This window comes from Megascapheus bottae, chromosome 3, assembly GCF_031878675.1.
Source record: "Megascapheus bottae isolate mThoBot1 chromosome 3, mThoBot2.hap1, whole genome shotgun sequence".
NCBI classification, from domain to species: domain Eukaryota; kingdom Metazoa; phylum Chordata; class Mammalia; order Rodentia; family Geomyidae; genus Megascapheus; species Megascapheus bottae.
Window position 1 is genome coordinate 90,219,264 of NC_143511.1, and position 19,023 is coordinate 90,238,286.

General features: G+C 63.4%; 4 protein-coding genes across 8 annotated transcripts; 3 read left to right on the forward strand and 1 right to left on the reverse strand.

Moving 5' to 3' along the window:
* Positions 1-6,565: 6,565 nt before the first annotated feature.
* Ptgds (prostaglandin D2 synthase) lies at positions 6,566-9,486 on the forward strand. 2 transcript variants are annotated; one of them, XM_090330976.1, is made up of 7 exons: positions 6,567-6,763; positions 7,749-7,888; positions 7,980-8,056; positions 8,537-8,653; positions 8,785-8,886; positions 9,028-9,088; positions 9,365-9,486. In XM_090330976.1, the coding sequence occupies exons 1-6, from the start codon at positions 6,650-6,652 to the stop codon at positions 9,051-9,053; spliced, it is 576 nt and encodes a 191-aa protein (XP_090187102.1). In that variant the 5' UTR covers positions 6,567-6,649; the 3' UTR covers positions 9,054-9,088; positions 9,365-9,486. The 2 variants fall into 2 exon arrangements, with proteins under 2 accessions (XP_090187103.1, XP_090187102.1); XM_090330977.1 differs by lacking the exon at positions 8,785-8,886 and having other exon boundaries at positions 6,566-6,763.
* An 83-nt stretch (positions 9,487-9,569) lies between these two features.
* On the forward strand, positions 9,570-12,705 carry Lcnl1 (lipocalin like 1). 2 transcript variants are annotated; one of them, XM_090330975.1, is made up of 7 exons: positions 9,570-10,749; positions 11,047-11,186; positions 11,559-11,632; positions 11,731-11,841; positions 12,040-12,141; positions 12,309-12,334; positions 12,618-12,705. In XM_090330975.1, the coding sequence occupies exons 1-6, from the start codon at positions 10,648-10,650 to the stop codon at positions 12,332-12,334; spliced, it is 555 nt and encodes a 184-aa protein (XP_090187101.1). In that variant the 5' UTR covers positions 9,570-10,647; the 3' UTR covers positions 12,618-12,705. The 2 variants fall into 2 exon arrangements, with proteins under 2 accessions (XP_090187101.1, XP_090187100.1); XM_090330974.1 differs by lacking the exon at positions 9,570-10,749 and having other exon boundaries at positions 10,779-11,186.
* Positions 12,706-14,688: 1,983 nt separating this feature from the next.
* Paxx (PAXX non-homologous end joining factor) lies at positions 14,689-16,368 on the forward strand. Of its 3 annotated transcripts, none has more exons than XM_090329254.1 (7): positions 14,689-14,899; positions 15,182-15,242; positions 15,426-15,475; positions 15,548-15,738; positions 15,835-15,903; positions 15,997-16,081; positions 16,163-16,368. In XM_090329254.1, the coding sequence occupies exons 1-7, from the start codon at positions 14,778-14,780 to the stop codon at positions 16,200-16,202; spliced, it is 618 nt and encodes a 205-aa protein (XP_090185380.1). In that variant the 5' UTR covers positions 14,689-14,777; the 3' UTR covers positions 16,203-16,368. The 3 variants fall into 3 exon arrangements, with proteins under 3 accessions (XP_090185380.1, XP_090185379.1, XP_090185381.1); XM_090329253.1 differs by having other exon boundaries at positions 16,167-16,368; XM_090329255.1 differs by lacking the exon at positions 15,182-15,242 and having other exon boundaries at positions 14,814-14,899; positions 16,167-16,368.
* Positions 16,369-16,953: 585 nt separating this feature from the next.
* Clic3 (CLIC family member 3) lies at positions 16,954-18,828 on the reverse strand. The gene is made up of 6 exons (XM_090329256.1): positions 18,764-18,828; positions 17,965-18,074; positions 17,765-17,890; positions 17,566-17,672; positions 17,323-17,498; positions 16,954-17,241 (listed from the first exon to the last, which is right to left on the reverse strand). Exons 1-6 carry the CDS (start codon positions 18,797-18,799, stop codon positions 17,083-17,085), a joined length of 714 nt encoding a protein of 237 aa, XP_090185382.1. The 5' UTR covers positions 18,800-18,828; the 3' UTR covers positions 16,954-17,082.
* Between the last annotated feature and the right edge of the window lie 195 nt (positions 18,829-19,023).

Below are 19,023 nucleotides of genomic sequence, written 5' to 3' on the forward strand. Positions count from 1 at the left end.
CCAGACCTGACTTCTGGCTCCTTCTTCTCAGAAAAACTATCTGGTAACAGAGAGGCACCATGGCCTGGGTTGAGAGCTCATTCTTTTCCTCCTCCTCCTGCTCCTCCTCCTCCTCCTCCTGCTCCTCCTCCTCCTCCTCCTCCCCGTCCTCTTCTTCTTCTCCTTCTTCTTCTTTTTCTTGGGTTTTCTCAAAGTTAGAACTCTACCACTTGAGCCACAACCCCACTTCCGGCTTTTTTCCGTGTATGTGGTACCGCGGAATTGAAACCTGGTCTTTGTGGGTTCTTTGCCAGTCTGGGTACTAAAGTCCACGAGGCTCTTACCTTCAGTTAACTACCAAAAAGCTAGACATAGAGCTGTACCAAAAGTGGTGGAGCAGAAAAAGCCAAGGGACAGCACCGAGGCCCAGAGTTCAAATCCCAGGACTGGAACAACAAGGATACCAGATGATGATGACGACAAAGTGGAGCCGGCACTCACCACCAAGGGAAGAGAGGCGGAGCTGGCGTCTTCATTCTGGAATCAGCTTTGCCTTCCCAGCCCTGGCTCCCACCCGTGTGTCCAGCCTGCAGTCGGGGCAGGCCCGCTCCTCATCCCTCCACGGGCGGCAGGAAGGTCTGCTCCTGCGGTCCTCGTGGCGAAGTGGGGTGGGCGTGGACTGGGCAGAGTTTGGAGGGTGGGAGGGGTCCCAACAGGCAGCAGGACTGGCGTGTGCACACACACACGCATTATACACACACGCACATTATACACACGCATGCACACACATTATACACACACATTATACACACACGCACACACACATGCACACACATTATACACACACATGCACACACACATTATACACACACATTATACACACATGCATACACGCACGCACATGCACACACACATTATACACATACACATTATACACACACATGCACGTGCACACACGCACACACATTATACACACACATTATATACACACACATGCACACACACATTATACACACACGCATGCACACACACATTACACACACATTACACACACATTGTACACGCACACACGCACACACACACGGTGACCTGTCCCACAACACTTTCTACCCTGCGCCTGTCCGAGGACCAGCAGGGCTCCCATCACAGAGGAAGGCTGGGGGAACGGCTCTGAGTTGCAGGAAGCCATCTTGCCTCTTGGCTTTGTTCAGATGTAGTGGAGTGAGGGTTTTCTGCCCCATGGTGGAGGTTGGGGTGGTCACCGCCCCTTCCTGCAGGAGCTGCAGCCTGAGAGCAGCGCGGTGCCGGCCCGGGCCTGGCTGAGCGGGGAGCCTGGCCCTGACGCGCCCTGGCTGCATTGAGAGCAGCTGGTACCGTGCCCGGTGCCGCGCCCAGCGCTAGGATGGGTGCCAGTGGCAAGGCCCGGGGGCCAGTGCAGGGAGGGCCTGCGTGGCGGGCCGATGTCACGCAGGTGTCCTGCCCGGCTCTGGCAGGCTGACCCAGAGGCCAACGTGCTTTCTTTCCCTGGAGCCTTAGTCCTTCTGAGCAGAAGCCCCGCTGGACCCTGCGCTGGCCACTGTGGGGTCGCCAAGGAAGAGGCAGACGGCCTCGGCACAGGCCCGCGCTGCCTGCTCCCCGGGCCCCGCTGCAGGCGCCCTGCCCACACTCGCTGTCCCTGGGCAGAGGGGCAGCACCAGCCGGGTCCTGCAGGATCTCCGCGTCGCAGGGGGCGCCGCCCGGCACCCTGGCCTGTGGCCCTGGAAGCGTTCCTCTTCCTGTTGCTCTGTGGGGACAGCCACCGACCAGCTTGACCTCAGTGGGGCTTCCTGAGCGTCCTAGGGCAGGGCGAGTCAGGGCCAGCTCAGGCCCGGGGGACAGGGGTGCCAGGGATGAAGGCCAGCTTGCTGTGCACGGGCTGTTAAGGGCCAGGCTAGGGCTTGGGTGGCCACGGAGGGCAGGGGCAGCCAGTGGAGACGCGTGTCCCGTTCCTGCACTGAGCGGCCCTCTGCACCGGCGTAGTGCTGGAGGTCGAGGGGTTGGAAGAGGACGAGGTCCGGAAGGCCAGGCCCGGGAGGGGCTCAGCCTGGCCCCAGGCAGTGTGGACTGGAGGCCTCCGAGAAATGCGAGCTGCTTGCACCTGGTCTTGGGTTCCAGTCCCCACCGCAGGAGGGACAGAAGCCGCCGGCTGGGCTTTGTTGGGGCAGCTGCTGACCTTCCCAGGCCAGGGCCAGCTGGCCACGGGGCGTCTGAGTCCCCACCTCAGTGCGTTCTTTACCTTGGCCTGAGAGCAGCCCTCCCCCACCCACCCCACCCCAGCTGGCCGGCTGCCTCCCCCTCCCCCCCCCTCCACCAGCCCTTGGTCCCCCGGGACTCAGAGGTGAGGCCCAGTGTGGGGCCACGGCCTGGCTGCAGAGCTGTCCCGAGACCCCTCTCCTTCCCCCGGGGCCCAGGCCTGAGACCCTGAGTCCCCAAGGGTGATGTGAAGATTTCATTCCCCTCTACTCTTCCTGCCAGACCCTAATCACCAGGAAGCCAGGCAAACCACACCGAGGGCCAGGCCAGGCCCTGGCCAGTGCTCCTCTGAATTGCCCGGTGTGAAGACAAATCAGAGGAGCCGTCACAGAGAGGCCAAGCAGACCCAACGCTCGTCAGAGACGATCACGTCGCGTTTGGGTTTTGCTAGTTTGTTGTTCACAGTGCTGAGGGCGGGTCCTGGGTCCCTGACCCGGGACCTGGAGTAACAAGCGGCTTTGGCTCAGTGATGCTCTGTGGATCCAACACCTGTGACAAGCTCAGATGCCCAGATGCCCCTGGGAGCTGGTGTGGGTGACGGGGTGGTGGTGGGGAGACCATTGTCTCTTACATTCTCTTTGCAAACTTAAAGCTGTTTGAAAATGAAGTCAGGTTGCTGAGGCTAGCCTTTAAGCTTAAGCCCTCTACCTCGGTCTCCTGAGAGACTGCAGGTATCAGCTACCCCAACCAATTCACTTGTTTGTTTTGCCAGTCCTGGGCTTGAGCTCAGGGCCTGAGCATTGTCCTTGGGCTTTCTCAAGGCTAGAGCTCTACCACTTGAGCCTCAGCACCACTTCCAGCTTTTTCTATGTATGTGGTACCGAGGAATCGAACCCAGGTCTTCGTGCATGCTAGGCAAGCACTCTACCACTAGGCCACGCTCCCAGCCCCCGTTGTTTTAATGATCATGACTCACTTGTACAAGGGAAGTTCGATTATGGTACATACACAACGGACCCACTCTACCACTCTCCCTAAACATTTACTTGTAGATATTAGCCAGTTGATGGGTCCATGGTCTCAGGGAGGGAGGCCCGTGTATCCTTTCACTAACCTGTAGGTTTGTTTTTACTTTTAATCCTGCTATGGTGGGTCTGTGTTGTTTGTCCTGAGCATCTAAGTTCCCATCTAGAGGTTTGTGTTGTTTCCCCAGCCGGCAGCTTTTGGCTTCATCTCTACCACACTTTAGTTTCCACTTAATTAAAGCTTTGATCCAGCAGGGGAGTCACCCCTCAGGCTGCTGAGGTTTGGCAGCCCCAGCTCCTTTCAGGGCTGGCTCTGTTCCTAGGCTGCATTTGAGTACAGCAGACCTGGGGGGGCAGCCCTGCACTCTGGGGGGATCTCTATAGGGGGATCTTTACCGGGGGGGGAGGAATCTGTACCTGGGGGATCTCTATATGTGGAGATCTCTACCTGAGGGAATCTATACCTGGGAGGATCTCTACCTGGGAATCTCTACCTGGGGGAATCTCTACCTGGGGGATCTCTACTTGGGGGAATCTCTACCTGAGGATCTCTACCTGGGGAGATCTCTACCTGGGGAGCTCTACCTGGGGGGAATCTCTATCTGGGGAATCTCTACTTGTGGGGACTTCTACCTGGGGGATTTCTAGCTGGGGGATTTCTAGCTGGGGGATCTATACCTGGGAGAATCTATACCTGGGGGGATCTCTACCTGGGGGGGATTTCTACATGGGGGAATCTCTACCTGGGGATCTCTATCTGAGGGAGATCTCTACCTGGGGAAATCTCTACCTGGGGGTCTCTGCCTGGGGATCTCTACTTTGGGAATCCCTACCTGGAGGATCCCTACCTGGGGGAATCTCTACCTGGGGGGAGCTCTACCTGGGGGAAGCTCTACCCGGGGTATTTCTACATGTGGAGATCTCTACCTGGGGGATTTCTTCCTGGGGGATCTCTACCTGGGCGATGTATACCTGGGGGATCTCTACCTGGAGGGATCTCTATCTGGTGGATCTCTACCTGGGGGATCTCTACCTGGAGGGAACTCTACCTGGGGGAATCTCCACTTGGGGGGTCTCTATCTGGGGGATCTCTACCTGGGGAATTTCTGCATGTGGAGATCTCTACCTGGGGGATCTCTACCTGGGGAATTTCTGCATGTGGAGATCTCTACCTGAGGAATTTCTACCTGGGGGATCTCTACTTGGGGATCTCCACCTGGGGGATCTCTACCTGTGGTATCTCTACCTGGGGGAATTCTAGCTGGGGGGATCTCTATCTAGGGATCTCTACCTGGGAGATTCTACCTGAGGATCTCTACCTGGGGGATTTCTACATGTGGAGATCTCTACCTGGGGATCTCTCCCTGGGTGATCTCTACCTGGGTGGATCTCTACCTGGGGATCTCCACCTGGGGGATCTCTACCTGAATATCTCTCCCTGGGTAGATCTCTATCTGGGGGATCTCTACCTGGGGGATCTCTATGGGAGGATCTTTACCTGGGGGATCTCTACCTGTAGAGATCTCTACCTGGGTAGATCTCTACGGGGGAATCTTTACCTGGGGGATCTCTACCTGGGGGACTTCTACCTGGGGGGATCTCTTCCTGGGGTATCTCTTCCTGGGGGGATCTCTTTCTGGGGGATCTCTACCTGGGGGATCTCTATGGGAGGATCTTTACCTGGGGGATCTCTACCTGGGGATCTCCACCTGGGGGATCTCTACCTGAATATCTCTCCCTGGGTAGATCTCTATCTGGGGGATCTCTACCTGGGGGGATCTCTATGGGAGGATCTTTACCTGGGGGATCTCTACCTGGGGGATCTCTACCAGGGGGATCTCTTCCTGGGGGAATCTCTTCCTGAGGAATCTCTACCTGGGGGACCTGTGAGGGAGGGTGCCCCCTGCCCCCTGGGGGATCTTTGTCTGAGGAAGGGCAGGCCCTGCAGGAGGCTTCTGGAGCCCTTGGTCAGGGAACTGTGGGGCCTGTGGAGAAGGTGAGGTCCCTTGGGCTGCTCCCACCCCCCCAGCGGTGTCACCTCCCAGGCACCTGTCCCCTCCCTGGGGCAGGGTCCTCTGGCGGCTCCTTCTGTATCCCTCACTATGGTGCCTGTGGTCCTGGTCCCCTTTGTGCAGGTCCCCGGGGTGCAGTCCAGGTGTGGTCACAACCACAGCACCCTGATTCCCCAGCACTGGCTGACCAGGCTTTGCTCTGATGACCCTGCAAGTAGACAGGGGTCACCCGAGCCCTGGGCTGAGGAGCAAGGGAGCCCGGACCTGCCAGCCTGTGCCTGCTCTCCTATCTGCCCTGGCCCCCTCTGAGAACCTCAGCCCCCTGCCTCCCAGGGTCCAGCATCCCTGGGGTGCTGGCAGCAGAGGCCTCAGGGTGAGGGTGCAGCCCAGGGCAGGGCCCCCCACTCCCACCTGCTCTGGCAGACTCTTCCCCTGCCCAGGGCATGGCTGGGCCTGAGCAGGCAGCACAGAGGACTGCCCCAGGCCAGGCCGAGTGGAATTTGGGGAGTCTCAGAGTCCAGTGGAGAGCCTTATGACTCTGAGCCCCACTCTCATGTCAGCTTCGGCGGGCCACCCCAATACCAGTGACAGCAAGAAGCCTCAGGGCCGCTCACTCTGCGATGCCCCAGGACCCCTGGGCAGTGAGAAGGGGGCAGGACAGCTCATGTCCATCGGCAGATCCACAGCTGGGAGGAGGCCACAGAAGCCAGGAGAAAGCCACAGACCGCAGGCTTGTCTGAGGTCCCCCTGCCCACCCAGTTCTGTCCTATCCCAAGGGCATCTAGAAGATGTCGGAACCCCAACACCAGCCAAGGCCCCAGCATAGCTAGTCAGGTCCACTGCTGGGCAGATAGAGTTTCTTTACCTTGGCGGCGGCTTTTACCACCGCCTGCTCTGCTGGCCTTTCAGGTGCAAACAGGGCTTTCCGTTCCTCGCTGGGGTAGCAAGGCCTGGAGAGGGACTCTATGGGAGGCAGGCCTCGGTCCCAGTGGGAAGTGACCAGGGCCCCGGAGGCAGGGCAGCTCTGAGGGCACCTGCCCCATCCAGCTGCCTGTCGGCAGGCATGGGGTGGGCAAGGCCCAGCCGGCCGTGTCTCTGGGCTGACCATGCAGGGCCCTGCCTCACCCCCGCCCTCATGAGAGGAACAACAGAGCCCGGCCTGTTTTGGTCAAAGCCTCTTACATAAGCAGTCTGTGGGAGATGCGGCTGCAGCTGGGACCGGCTCCCCACCCCCTCAGCATCACGAGCCTCCAGTGGGCAGGCCTTGGGCTCTGGGTGGAGGCCAAGCCTGGCCCATAAATAGGGGTCTCCTCAGTGCCCGCTGCTCCTCTGGCTCAGCAGCTTCCTCCACTTGCCCACAGTGCCAGCCCCAAGCCCAGGACCCTGCTGTGCTTCAGAAGCATGGCCACCCGGTGCACGCTGTGGGTGGGCCTGGTTCTACTGGGCGTCCTGGGCATCCTACAGACCCAGGCCAAGGACCAGGGCTCTGTGCAGCCCAACTTCCAGCAGGACAAGGTGAGGGCTCCAGCCCCAGACCCATGACAGTCTGCGCCTGCAGAGTGGGTTCAGCGGGCAGGCTTGGGAGCTGGGGCAAGAAGTCCAGTAGGGCCAGGCAGAGCGTGCCGGGGCCAAGGCCAGCGCCAGCCGGGCAGAGGAGGACGGCCAACGAGGCTGACCTGCACAGTCCTTCCCTGAGCGGGGCCAGTGCTCACCCACACCTCCCTCCATAGTCTGCAAGGCAAGCAGACGGAATGGATTGGGTGAGGATGGGGAAGGGGTAGACTGGGACAGACGGCCAGATGGACGGACGGACAGGGATGGGGCAGTTGGGGTGGAGGTGGGGCGGATGGGGACAGAGTGGATGGAGGGATGGGGGTGGGGCGGACCTGGATGGAGCCCCGCCCCCCACACAGACACAGCCGCAGGGAGCTACTTTGACTGAGGGGAGCAGGAGAGGCCCCGCCCCTCCCCCAGAGCAGGGTGCACTCACTCCAATGCCCTCTGCCCACTGGTGAGGTGGCACACGAGAGGACAGGGATGCAGGCTGGATAACAGCATGTGCCTCTCTTCCAGAGAGAAGGGGCTTGACCAGGGCCAGACAAGGGAACATGGCCAGGGAGGGGAAAAAGTAGGAATGGAGCCTGGGGTGCTGGCCTCCACCTGTCATCCTAGCTACTCAGGCAGCTGAGATCCGAGGATCAAGGTTCAAAGCCAGCCCGGGCACAAAAGGACCTGAGACTCTTATCTCCAATTTACCTCCAGGAAGTGGGAAGTGAGGCTTGGTTATGGGATGGGGTGGTAGCCTTGAACTGAAGAGCTCAGGGACAGCGCCCAGGCCAAGTTCAAGTCCCACGACTCTCTCTCTCACACACACACACACACACACACACACACACACACACACACACACACAGCGGGAATGGAGCTGCCTAGAGGCAGGAGTGGGGGCCAGGTGCCCTGCCAGTGGACCTCTGCCCAGCTGGCACTGACGCCCCTGCAGTTCCTGGGACGCTGGTACAGCGTGGGCCTGGCCTCCAATGCCAGCTGGTTCCTGGAGAAAAAGAATGTGCTGTCCATGTGCAAGACGGTGGTGGCCTCCTCCGGGGACGGCAGCCTGAACCTGACTTCCACCTTCCTCAGGTGGGCCCCAGGCCTAGGGAAGCCCCCCGGGAAGCCCCCCCCCCACAGGACGGCCCTGGGCTGACTCTTGACCTGGATGATCTGCCCACAGGAAGAGCCGGTGTGAGACCCGGGTCATGCTGCTGCAGCCCACAGAGCGCCAGGGCCAGTACACCTACCACAGTCCTCGTGAGCACCCGCCCCGCCCCGGGGCCAAGGCCGGGCAGCCCCACCCCAGGCGGCTCCCCAGAGGCCGAGATCCGCCCGGGCCCCTCCTCTGGGACCTGCCTCCTCTCTGGTGCTCACTGGTGATCGCCAGGCCTGTCCGAGGTTCCTCTCTGCTGCCCGGGGGGCCACACTTGGCAGTTTCCCCCTCAGGACCCAGGCCTTCCCGTGCCCCACCTGGAGACAGGGAGCCTGCAGGGAGCCCGTCCATCCCGCCTCCTGGCCCAGGGCCCCGCCTGTGCTTCCCGCCCTTTCTCTCCAGCTCTGCAGGCAGGGTGCAGGGAGCTGGCTGAGAGCCACCGGAGGACGGCAGGGGAAACTTCCTGAATAGCCAAGGGCCTGAGGTCCCCCCACAGCCAAGACCCCTCCATCCCCTCCACGCTGGGGTGGGCGAGGGGTGTGAAGGCTGAGTGGTCCAGCCTGGTTCCTCTCTCGTGTTCTCAGACGGGGGCAGCGTCCACTCAGTGTCCGTGGTGGAGACCGACTATGAGGAGTATGCAGTGCTGTACAGCCAGGGCCTGCAGGGCTCTGGTCAGGCCTTCCGAATGGCCAGCCTCTACAGTGAGTGTCTACCTCGGAGGAGGGGCCCAGGGGAGGCCCAGACGCGCGCGGTAGGGGGGGGGGGACAGTGGGGGGAGGGTGGACGCCCCACCGGCCTGGCTCCCCCTCCTTCCTCCCTTCTTCTCCACCAGGCCGCACCCAGACCCTGAAGGCTAAGCTGAAGGCGAATTTTGCTGCCTTTTGCGAGTCCCAGGGCTTCACAGAGGACAGCATTGTCTTCCTGCCCAAGCCGGGTGAGGGGGAGCAGCAACTGCAATCAGATTGGAGCCACCGTCCTCTGCCTGCGGGGTGGGGGAGGGGGCCTCCCCTGGGCCTGGGGGGCGGGGCACCTGGCCAGGACACTGACCATGGCCTCTGGGCTTCTTTCTCTGCAGATAAATGCATCCATGAGCAAGATTAGGAGAGGGAGGGCTTGCGGTGGGCCAGCCCCGCCAGGTAAGAGTGACCCCATACACAGCCAGGTTCTGCTGCCACCCAGCAGAGGAGGGGACACAGCCCCTCCGGCAGACCAGGCGTCCAGGAATGACCTGGGCCCAGTCATTAGACCAGGGCAGAGCAGGGAGGGGAGCCATGACGGGGACAGCCAAGGGCTCTCTCCTGCAGCCATTCTGAGCTCCAGCGCCAGGCTCTGGAGGGCGCTCGGGGCTGGACAGTGGGCTCTGGTGGGGGGCACGGCATTGCCTGCAGCACTGAGTCGGCCCTGCTCTCCAGCTAGGTGACCGGTGGTCAGGACGTCATTGCCCTGCGCCCTCCTCCCTGCCCCAGGCTCCTACGGCGCCCCTACCCCTGCAGCTTGACCCTGGCTCTGAGGAATAAACTTTGGAAGCAAGTCAGATCCTGGCTCGTCTTGTCTGTTCTCCAGCCTTTCGCCTGCAAAGCCCCAGCACCAACACCCAAGGGGCTGTCGGCTTCCGCCTCGGCCCATTCAGGACCCTAAGGAGAAGCTACCCCGCAGGGCTGGGACCTCCCCACAGCCCCTCCCCTCCACCACTGCCTTCCAAGCTGCCAGGGGCAGCCTGGCTGGGGTAGGGCTGTCAGGAGTCGTCATTCTGCAGCTAATGCCCTAGGCAGCTGTCCACCCCTCTGCCTGCCCCTCCGGGGAACTTTTGATCCCAAGTACTGTTCAGACATGGGATTAACACACTCAGATTATGCAAAGATAAGGTTGGGGGGGGGAGAAGAAGGAACCCTTGTTTGAAAGGACCTGGATTGTGGCCTTGAGGAAGAGTATTCACCTAGCATGCATGAAGCCCTGGGTTCCATTCTCAGAAAAGGCTGGAAGTGGTGCTGTGTCTCAAGTGGTAGAGCTCTAGCCTTAGGAAGCCCAAGGACAGTGCTCAGGCCGAGTTCAAGCCCAGGACTGGGGGAGAAAAAAAAAAAAAAAAAACCGGTGCTCAAGTACCTGTGCCTCCACCTAGACTGGCAGACAGTGCCTTAGCTACCCTGCCACACCTCTGCCCTCAGCTCTCGGGCCCCCTGGGCCCTGACCTGGGCTCCCATAGCACACAGCCCTGCCCCCGGCTGGCCACTGTCCAATCCCCCTTTCTGACCCACACCAGGAGGCCACACTCAGGTCCTTGTCCCTGAACCTCATGGTTTAAATCGTGTAGGGCCAGACACCGGCGGACCTCACCAGATTTCAAGGCTGAACTGTAAGGGTGGCCACTGGGTGGCCTTCCTGGAGGGGGAGGAGGCCTGGCCTGGGCCTACATGGATATCTCAGAGGGGCTCAGGGGGCCAGGGAGGAGCCCCTGGCCCAGAGGCTACCAGGAACATTTGAGCCCAGCCACCAAGCGCCCGGACCTGCCCACAGGAAGCTCAGGGACTTGGGGCAGGGTGGAGGGGAAGCGGGCCAGGTGCAGCTCAATAGGGAGCCTGTCACAGCGGGCCGCCCCCAGGCCCGAAGCCAGCCCCGTGGGGCATCCTAGGGGCATAAAAGCCACTGGGAAGAGGCTGGCTCAGCTCTGCCCCGACCCGGCGCCTGAGGATCCCTCATGATGTGGCAGGCTCTGCTGGTCAGCGGCTTCCTGGCCCTGCTAGGGACATCTCCAGGCCAGGCACAGGTCCCAGTCCAGGACAACTTCAATGCCGACCAGGTGCGCCCGCCCCCGCCCCGCCTGCCCTGCCGGCTTCTCCATCCCAGGCTCCTGCCCCTCCCATCTTCGACACTTGTGCCCTTCCCCCGAATGGTGGGTGGGCAGAGGAGGCCCAGTCCAGCCCCTGCCCCGGTCAACTGCCCTGCCTGCAGCCCTTGGGGAAGGAACTGGGGTGATACCATTACAGAGCCCTCCAGAGGCAGGCTCTGCCAGAGAAGGGGCTGTGTTGAAGGCGGACAGGGTGGGCCTGGAGGCCGGGCTGGGGACACCTCCCAGGTCTCCCGTCCTGCTGCGCAGTTCCAGGGAACTTGGTACATTGTCGGGGCCGTGTCAGATGACCAGGGCTTCCAGGACTCCAAGGACGACATGAAGATGCCCATGGCTGAGGTGACCGCCCTGGCAGATGGCAACCTGGCTGTCAAGTATGGGTACCCCATGTGAGTGACCCTGTGAGCCTAGGCTTGGGCTCGGGCTGGAACAGAACCAGTGTGAGGCCAGATCAAAGCCAACAAGAACCAGGGCTGCGACACACGAGGGAGGCAGAGCAGGTCCCTGGCAGCCGGGCTGAGCCACAGCCACCCACGGCCCCCAGGGGCCCAGGTGCTGAGGCCGCAGTGTCTGGGGTGAGCGTCTAGAAGGGGAGGCTGGAGACTGTTCCCCGGGAGTGCACTGAGCCGTGCTTTCCGCCGATCCCCAAGCACCTGTGCCCTCTGAAGACCACGGGGGTGAACAGGGGCCGGGAGAACAGGCAGGGGCTGGAGAGGGCAAGGTCCCTGCAGGGCCACCGCTCATATGTGGGCTTCTCCCAGGCCTGATGGAGGATGCCAGAAGATGGACGCCACCTTCACTAAGGGCACCATGAACGGGCAGTTCAGCAACCCAGGTGAGGGCAGGTTGGGGTGGACAGGGGGGCCACAGTGCCATGGACGACTGGGGCAGGGCTTCTGAGGGACCCTGGCTCAGCTGCTCTCACGCTTTCAGCCATGGCCCAGACCGACATCCGCATACCCTTCACGGACTACAAACACTTCGCCGTGATGTACTTCCAAACTCAGAAGGCAGATGTGAAGAACATCTGGCTGCAGCTCTATGGTGGGCGAACGGTGGGGCTGGCACTCCTGACAGTGCCCTGGTGAAGTGTGGCCAGAGCGCTGCAGTGTCTCCCACTGCCTCCCAGGCGCGGGTGGGCGGCCCTGCACCTGTGGCAGGGGCTGTGGACCCTGCTCAGTCAATCCCCCTCCCTCCTCCACCCTGTCCCCCACGCTCACCTCTCCCCTTGCCCCACCTCAGCCCGCACCCCGGACCTGTTTCCCGAAGGGGCACAGAAGATGCAGCAGCTCGCGGCCGAGTTGGGCCTGAACCCCAGCCAGGGTGCCCTGCTCCCCAAGTCCGGTGAGTGCCGTCCCCTCCCCAGCCCAGGGCTGCAGGTCCGGCCGGGGCCAGGACCTGGCGGTCCCTCTGCGGACGCCCCTGCAGGGCAGCAGCTCCACGGGCCACGGGAGGGCCCTGCGGGGAGGGAGGGCCTGGCGGAGATGCTGCCTGAGGCCCTCTCTCCACAGAGGAGTGTGCGGGCGCGCTGGCCTAGGTGAGCGGCAGAGGCCGGGAGGAGGACGAGGACACAGCAGCCGAGGTCCCTCCGGGCCTGGCTGGCTGCTTTGGGGGCTGGAGGGGGGGGGGGTGCGGCTGCACGGGGCCGGCCGGGCTTCCCCTGGGGGTGGAGCGTCCCGGCCTGGGCGGGGCTCCGGGCGTGGGCGGGGCTTGCGGTGGGCGGGGCGTCCTCGGTGGGGCGTGGTCTGGCCGGTGGGCGGTCCCCGGCCGGGAGGCGGGGTCACCGGCGCAGAGAAGGCCACCTGCTCCGTGTCTTGCAGTGATGGCCTCAGCCCCGGAGTGCTGCCTTCCCCAAAGAACACCCCGTTTTCTCCAGAGCCCCCCGACCCCCAAGCACAATAAATGGACTGCGAAATCCAGCAGCTGTGTGTTTCTTCAGGGGAGGGAAGGGAGTGGGTGACGAGTGCCGGGCAGGGACGCCTCCTAGAGTGGCCTAGCCCCGGGCACCCAGGGGACTCGGCCCCCCACGGCCGGGTCCCCCCACGGCCTGGTCCCCACACGCGGCCCGCTGTGCCCGCCCTAGGCAGGTCGGCCCTGGAGGGGCCGAGGCTGGGCTCTGCCCCAGGGAGGCCGTCGAAAGGCGCTTTCCCGGCTCTCTGCACGCTGGGAGCCAGAACTAGGGGTGTGGACCCGGTCGGCTGCGCAGACCACCGGCCTGTCCCGGCTCCGTTTTTATCGTGGGCCCAGGCGAGGCCTTCCGGGTGCACTCAAGGCCTGCGGCTCTGCGTGGCCTCGGAGCCCACGCCATCCTCACCACGCGCTCCGGGGGCCCACAAGCGTTTGGTGCCTATTTCCTGTCTGGCTGTTGCAGAGACAAAACTCAGTGACTCCCCAAACCCCACCAAGAGTAGACAAAGGAGGCCGGGGGCGTGGCCTAGTGGTGGTGTGCTTGATTCCTCAGTATCACATACGTAGGCCTTGAGTTCAAGCCTCAGGACTGGCAATAAACAAAACAAAAAGATCCTCCAGTCTTGAGCTCCAGGGTAGCTGGAATTATGAACATGCATCTCCTCACCTGGATTATTATTATTTTTTGTACCAGGACTTGAACTCAAGGCCTAGCACTCTCCCTTAATCAGCCGTGGGGCTTGAACTCTGGGCCCTACCTCTCGAGACACAGCACCACTTCCCATTTCCTAGTGGTTAATTGGAGGTAAGAGTCTTTAGTGCTACGGCTGGCTTTGAACTGAGATCCTCAGATCTCAGCTTCCTAAGTAGTTAGGATTACAGGCGTGGGCCATTGTGCCTGGCACAACACATTTTTTAAATTACCCTTCGCTGCTTAACAAATCACCACAGAACTGAGCTGCCTAGGACAAGTTTTTGAAGGTCCAGGAGCCGAGGGCCTGTGATGTCCTGGGAAATCCAACAGGGGTTTGCCGCCAAGCTCCTACACTGGCCTTGCAGGCCCGTCAGAAGTCTTCCTGGGCTGCCCCGTGTCACGGTGAGCATTCGGGAGGGACGTTCACTGGCTAAAACACAAGTTGTCGGGTGCAGCTACAGTAAGAAGGCAGCAGAGGGGACAGGGAGCTTGGCAGAGCGCAGGGACCGGCGGAGGCCTCTCTGAGAGGATCCTGTGCTGGGGCTTGAGCTCGCCCAGGCTCCGCCACTCGAGCCAAGCCTCGGGCCTGAGAGCTCGCGGCGGGGCGCGTCTGGGGACAGACGGGCGGGAAGGAGTGGGGGCTGCAGGGCGGCCGCGGGCTCGGCTGGGCGTGTTGAGACGTGACCACGCCTTAGGAACTCCGCGGCCCCGCCCCGCCTCCGCCCCACTCCCCCCACCGCGCGCCCCCGGCCTCCACCCTCCCGGCACACCGCCCCGCACCTCTCCGCTCCGCTGCACCCCATCCCGCGCGCCCCTGGCTCCACGGCCCTCCCTCTCTCAGGCCGGCCCTCGCCCCGGAAGTCCCGCCCTCAACACAGCCCGCCGGCTCTCGGTCGGGCCCCGGGCACAGGAAGTCCCGCCCTCAACACAGCCCGCCGGCTCTCGGTCCTGTCCCCCACCCCCGCACAGGAAGTCCCGCCCTCAGCACTGCCCGCCGGCTCTCGGTCGGGCCTCCCCCCCCCCCCCGGCACAGGAAGTCCCGCCCTCAACACAGTCCGCCGGCTCTCGGTCGGGCCTCCCCCCCCCCCCCCCGGCACAGGAGGTCCGGTTTCCCCCCCCTGCACAGGAAGTCCCGCCCTCAACACTGCCCGCCGGCTCTCGGTCGGGCCTCCCCCCCGGCACAGGAAGTCCGGTTCCCCCCCTGCACAGGAAGTCCCGCCCTCAACACAGCCCGCCGGCTCTCGGTCGGGCCTCCCCCCCCCCCCCCCCCCCGGCACAGGAAGTCCCGCCCTCACGCCCGGCCCCAGCGTCTGCGACCTGGCCCAGCTCCGGTGCGGGCTCAGTCGCTCCCAGCCCGGCCGGCTCCCGCGAGACGGCCATGGTGCCGCCGCCGCCGCCGCCGCTCTGCACGTGGCCGCCCGGCTCCGGACCCCCCCGCTTCGTGTGCTACTGTGAACGGGAAGGCAGCGGGGACGGGGACCAGGGCGGCTTCAACCTCTAGTAAGTGGGGCCCGGGGGAGCGGGGTGCGGGCGAGGCCGCTGACAGCCTCCCTCACCGCCTCCCTCCCCTCCTTCCCCTCCCTCCCTCCCTCACCGCCTCCCTCCTCTCCTTCCCCTCCCTCCCTCCCTCACCGCCTCCCTCCCCTCCTTCCCCTCCCTCCCTCACCGCCTCCCTCCCCTCCTTCCCCTCCCTCCCTCACTGCCTCCCTCCCCTCCCTCCCCTCCCTTCCTCCCCTCCTCCTCCCTCCCTCCCTCCTCCCCCATCACCGCCCCCCCCCTCAGTGTGACGGATGGGTCCGCGCTCTGGAGCACCTGCTTCTCCCCGGACAGCCTGGCCGCCCTTGTGCGTAACAGGTCCTGAGGGGTCTGGGCGCCCTCCACGCCCATCGGGGCCATCGGTGCAGAAGGGCCTGGCGCTTCTCTCGCCCTGACCTGTCATGTGGTCCACAGTTAGTCCGGGTGGGTTTGGGTGTCTTCGTGTGGGCCTAGGGACCCGGGCATCCGGTGACAAGTCTCTGCCCTTCAGAAAGCCCGTTTTGGCCTGAGTGGGACTGAGGACATCGTCACCCGATTCAGGTGAGCCCGAGCAGGGAGGAGGGATGGGGTGTGGGGGAGCAGGCCACCCCACTCCTGCCCCTCCTCCTCCAGGGCAGCCTGCCAGCAGCACACAGTGACTGTAAGTATGCAAGAGGACCAAGCATCCCTAACTCTCTCGGGAGGACCCTCAGCACCGGCCTTTGACCTTGCCAGAGTTCCAGGGCCAGAGGCCGCCTCCAGGCTGCAGATGCTGACTCTGGGCCTGGCTGAACGCGTGTGTGGTCTGGAAAAGCAGCTTGCAGGTAGAGTGGGCTTCGGCCGCGTACCTCACCAGGGTCCCTGCTCGTGCCCTGGTCCCTCCTGGCACTGAGTAGGAGAGCTGAGTGCGTTCTCCCTAGCTGTAGCAGGGACAGCTGCCAGCCCCAGGAAGAGCCCTCGCTCTGCAGGACCTCAGTTCTTCCTGCCAGGTACGGTCTGCCCTCCTTCCTCCTTCCTCTGGAGCTGTCTCCCAGGGAAGCGCAACCTCCGGGAAGAACAAGACCCCACTTGTTTTCTCCCAGAATCTGATCCACAGAGAGGTGGTCCTGGACCTGGGGTCAGGAGACGGTGTCCAGGGGAGTCCCTCATCAACCCTGGCTTTAAGAGGTATTGCCCACCTGACCCTGCCAGCCTGGACCCCGTCCTGTCCTCCATACCCCCACTGCATTGCTCCCTCTCCCCTCCCAGTAAGAAACCAGCTGGCGGAGTCAATTTCGACGATCTCTGAAGGTGCCAGCCTTGCTGCTAGACTGCAACCCAGCACCAGAGACTCTACCTCTGCTGCAACCCCAGCATCGGACAGTCTGCCTTCACTGGCCTGGCCTGCTACTGGGCAGGACTCCAGCTGCCTCTCGGGTCTCATCCCTGTCAAATAAACAGCTACCTGGGATGGAGTTGCTGGCCAGACTCTGTCTTGTAGGACTTGGCCTAGGGGAGGAGCCCAAGACCTCCTTTTAACCAGCTCTGGACATGGAGCAGTGTGTAAACTGGTATTCCGGGGCCCCGGCCCTCTGGAGGAGGCTCCTCCTGGTTAGACCTCTTAGCCTTGGCAGCTGCCCCTGCATGGCCAGCCTAGAAGCCAAGAGAACCCTAGCCAGGTGAAGAAGCCAGGGCTCTGTAAGCCTTGGGAGTCTGTCCTTCCTTTCCAGGTCCGGCCCCAGTCGGGCACAGGCCACTCACGGCCCACACAAGTATGTTTTCCTGAGTCCTGGGCAGATGCATGCTGGGAAGGCCTCAGGTGTGCCAGGCAGTGCAAAGCCCATGGGGCTGGCCCCCAGGCTGGGGTGGGGCTTGTGGCACTCTGCTCTCCGCCCGCAAGCCACATGGGGCACCCCGCCCTGGCTGGACTGGTTTGGGAGCCTAATCCAGTCCCCCAGGTGTATGACACCCTGGTCCTGGGTGACTGCAGGAGGCCCTGGGCTCAAGAGCTGGCTCCGCCCCCACACTCCTACCTGTGGCATCCTGCTGTGGGTTAGGGCAGCCGTGACTGCCAGCCCACGGCTACTCAAATGTCCAGGACACACTTGCTGGGGACCAAGGTGCCTTTATGGGGCTGCAGACGAGCCGGCCAGGGCAGTGGGTGGGTGAGGGCAGCCGGTGACGAGGCGCTAGCGGGCGTGCACAGCTGCCCGGTACGCCGCCAGGATCTCGGCCCTGTGCGGGCACGTGTACTTGAACTCCTTCTCCTGCAGCGCGTTGTCCAGGTAGCTGCGCAGGCCGCAGAGCTCTGCCGGAATGGGCGCCTGGCGGAAGTGCGCGCACACGGTCTGCAGGTGCAAGCGGCTGGGGGTCAGGGCCTCGGGTGGCCCCCCACCCCGCCGCCCACCCCGCCCCGGAGCCCTGCTCACGTCCACGATGTGTAGCTTGGGCAGCAGGCCGCAGTCGGCGAGTGTGAACTGGTCCCCGTCCAGGAAGCGGCGCCGGGACTCGCGCAGCTGCGGCTCCCTGGCCAGCTCGTGCTCCAGGGGGGTGCGCAGGTAGCTGTCCAGCCGGGAGAGGGCCCGCAGCAGCTGCTGGTACAGGGCTGGGGGCAGGGGAGCAGTGAGGACCAGGCCAAGGGCCCGCCTGGCACTCACCCGCCCGGGCCTCACCATTGTCCTGGGCGGGCACCGGGTTCTTGATGAACGCGGAGAATCTGTGGAAGACGTCGTTGCCGGCAGTGTTGGACTCCCTGTAGCGGGGCGCCAGGCTAGGGAAGCTGCAGTGGGTTGTGGGGACCGAGTTAGGCCCCTTGGCACCTGCCACCCTCCCTGCTCCCCGTCCTCCCACCCTGCGCCCTCGGGCCCTCACGCGGGCGGCCCCAGCGTCTCCTCTAGGAATTCCTCAATCTGCAGCGTGTCTGTCTTGGCCTCGCCGTCGTAGAGGAGGATGGGCAGCTGTGAGCCTGGCGCAAAGTCCTTCAGCACGTCCAGTGCCCTGTGAGCACCAAGCAGGAGGGAGGCAGCTGGCAGACACGGGCAGAGGGCGGGGGGCCCAGGGTGGGGTCTCACCTTCGAGTGTCCACGGTGGTGAGTGTGAAAGGCACACCCTTCAGGAGCAGGACCATGAAGAGGCGCTGGCACGATGGGCAGTGCCCCACACTCTCTCCATCCTCGCTGGCCTGAGTGGGTGGAGCTGGGGTTGGACTGGAATCCTGCCGCCAAGCTGGGTGGGCCCCTGCCTCCCACTGCCCGTGGGACTGGAGCCATGCCAGGGCCCTGGCCTGGTTGACACAGGCACTCCAGGCTTTAGAGGGCCCTTGACTCGGTCTTTGGAACGTAGACGGGTACAGAGAGCCAGAGGCAGGTGGGCCTGGGCTTGAGGCCTCTCCAGACCTCTGGGCGGCTCCAGGTCCCTGGGCAGGTGGCAATGGGGGCAGAGGGGGTTGCCAGCCAGCCCACCAGATGGCATTGTGGCTGGCAAGCACGAGTGTCGGTAGGAGATGAAGACCTGAGAGCCCGTGGGGGCTTCTGGCTCTCCCTCCCTCCCGGCCTGGCTCCGCACTGCCTGGTCACCAGCTCCCTGTCCAGGGACGCTCATCTAGGAAGTCTGGGCTAGCCAGCCAAGGCCGGGGTGAGACAAGGCTCCCCCAGGGGTGTCTCCTCCAGGTAGAGCTGCCCCGCTCTGCCCAGCCTCGGGGGGGGGGGGGGGGAGGGCTGCCCCACCCACCTGCCCCACCCACCCCCTGGAGAAAGGAAAAGACCCTTCTCCACCTGTACCCCCGAAAGCAGAGCTTAGAGCATCCCTGCCTCGCCTCTCCTCAGCCCGTTGCCCCTCCCTCCAGCCCCCTGCCCAGCCAGCCTGCAGAACCTTCACAAACAGCTGGAGCTTGGTAGTTTCGGCCATGGTGGGAGCTGAGGCGTCGTCTCTGTACCAGGCACAGGGCGGGACCTTGGGCTCTTGAAGGCTCTGGCTGCCCCGCCCTCCCCAGTCCCAGGGCCCGCCCTCAGCAGAGTGAGTGCAGGGCTGGCCCTCACGAGCGTCCCAGCCCAGGGGATCCAAACTGATCGTGGCGGGCTGAGTCTTGGGGCTGGCAGTAGTCAGGGGAGACTGGTGCCCTAGTGTGGGTG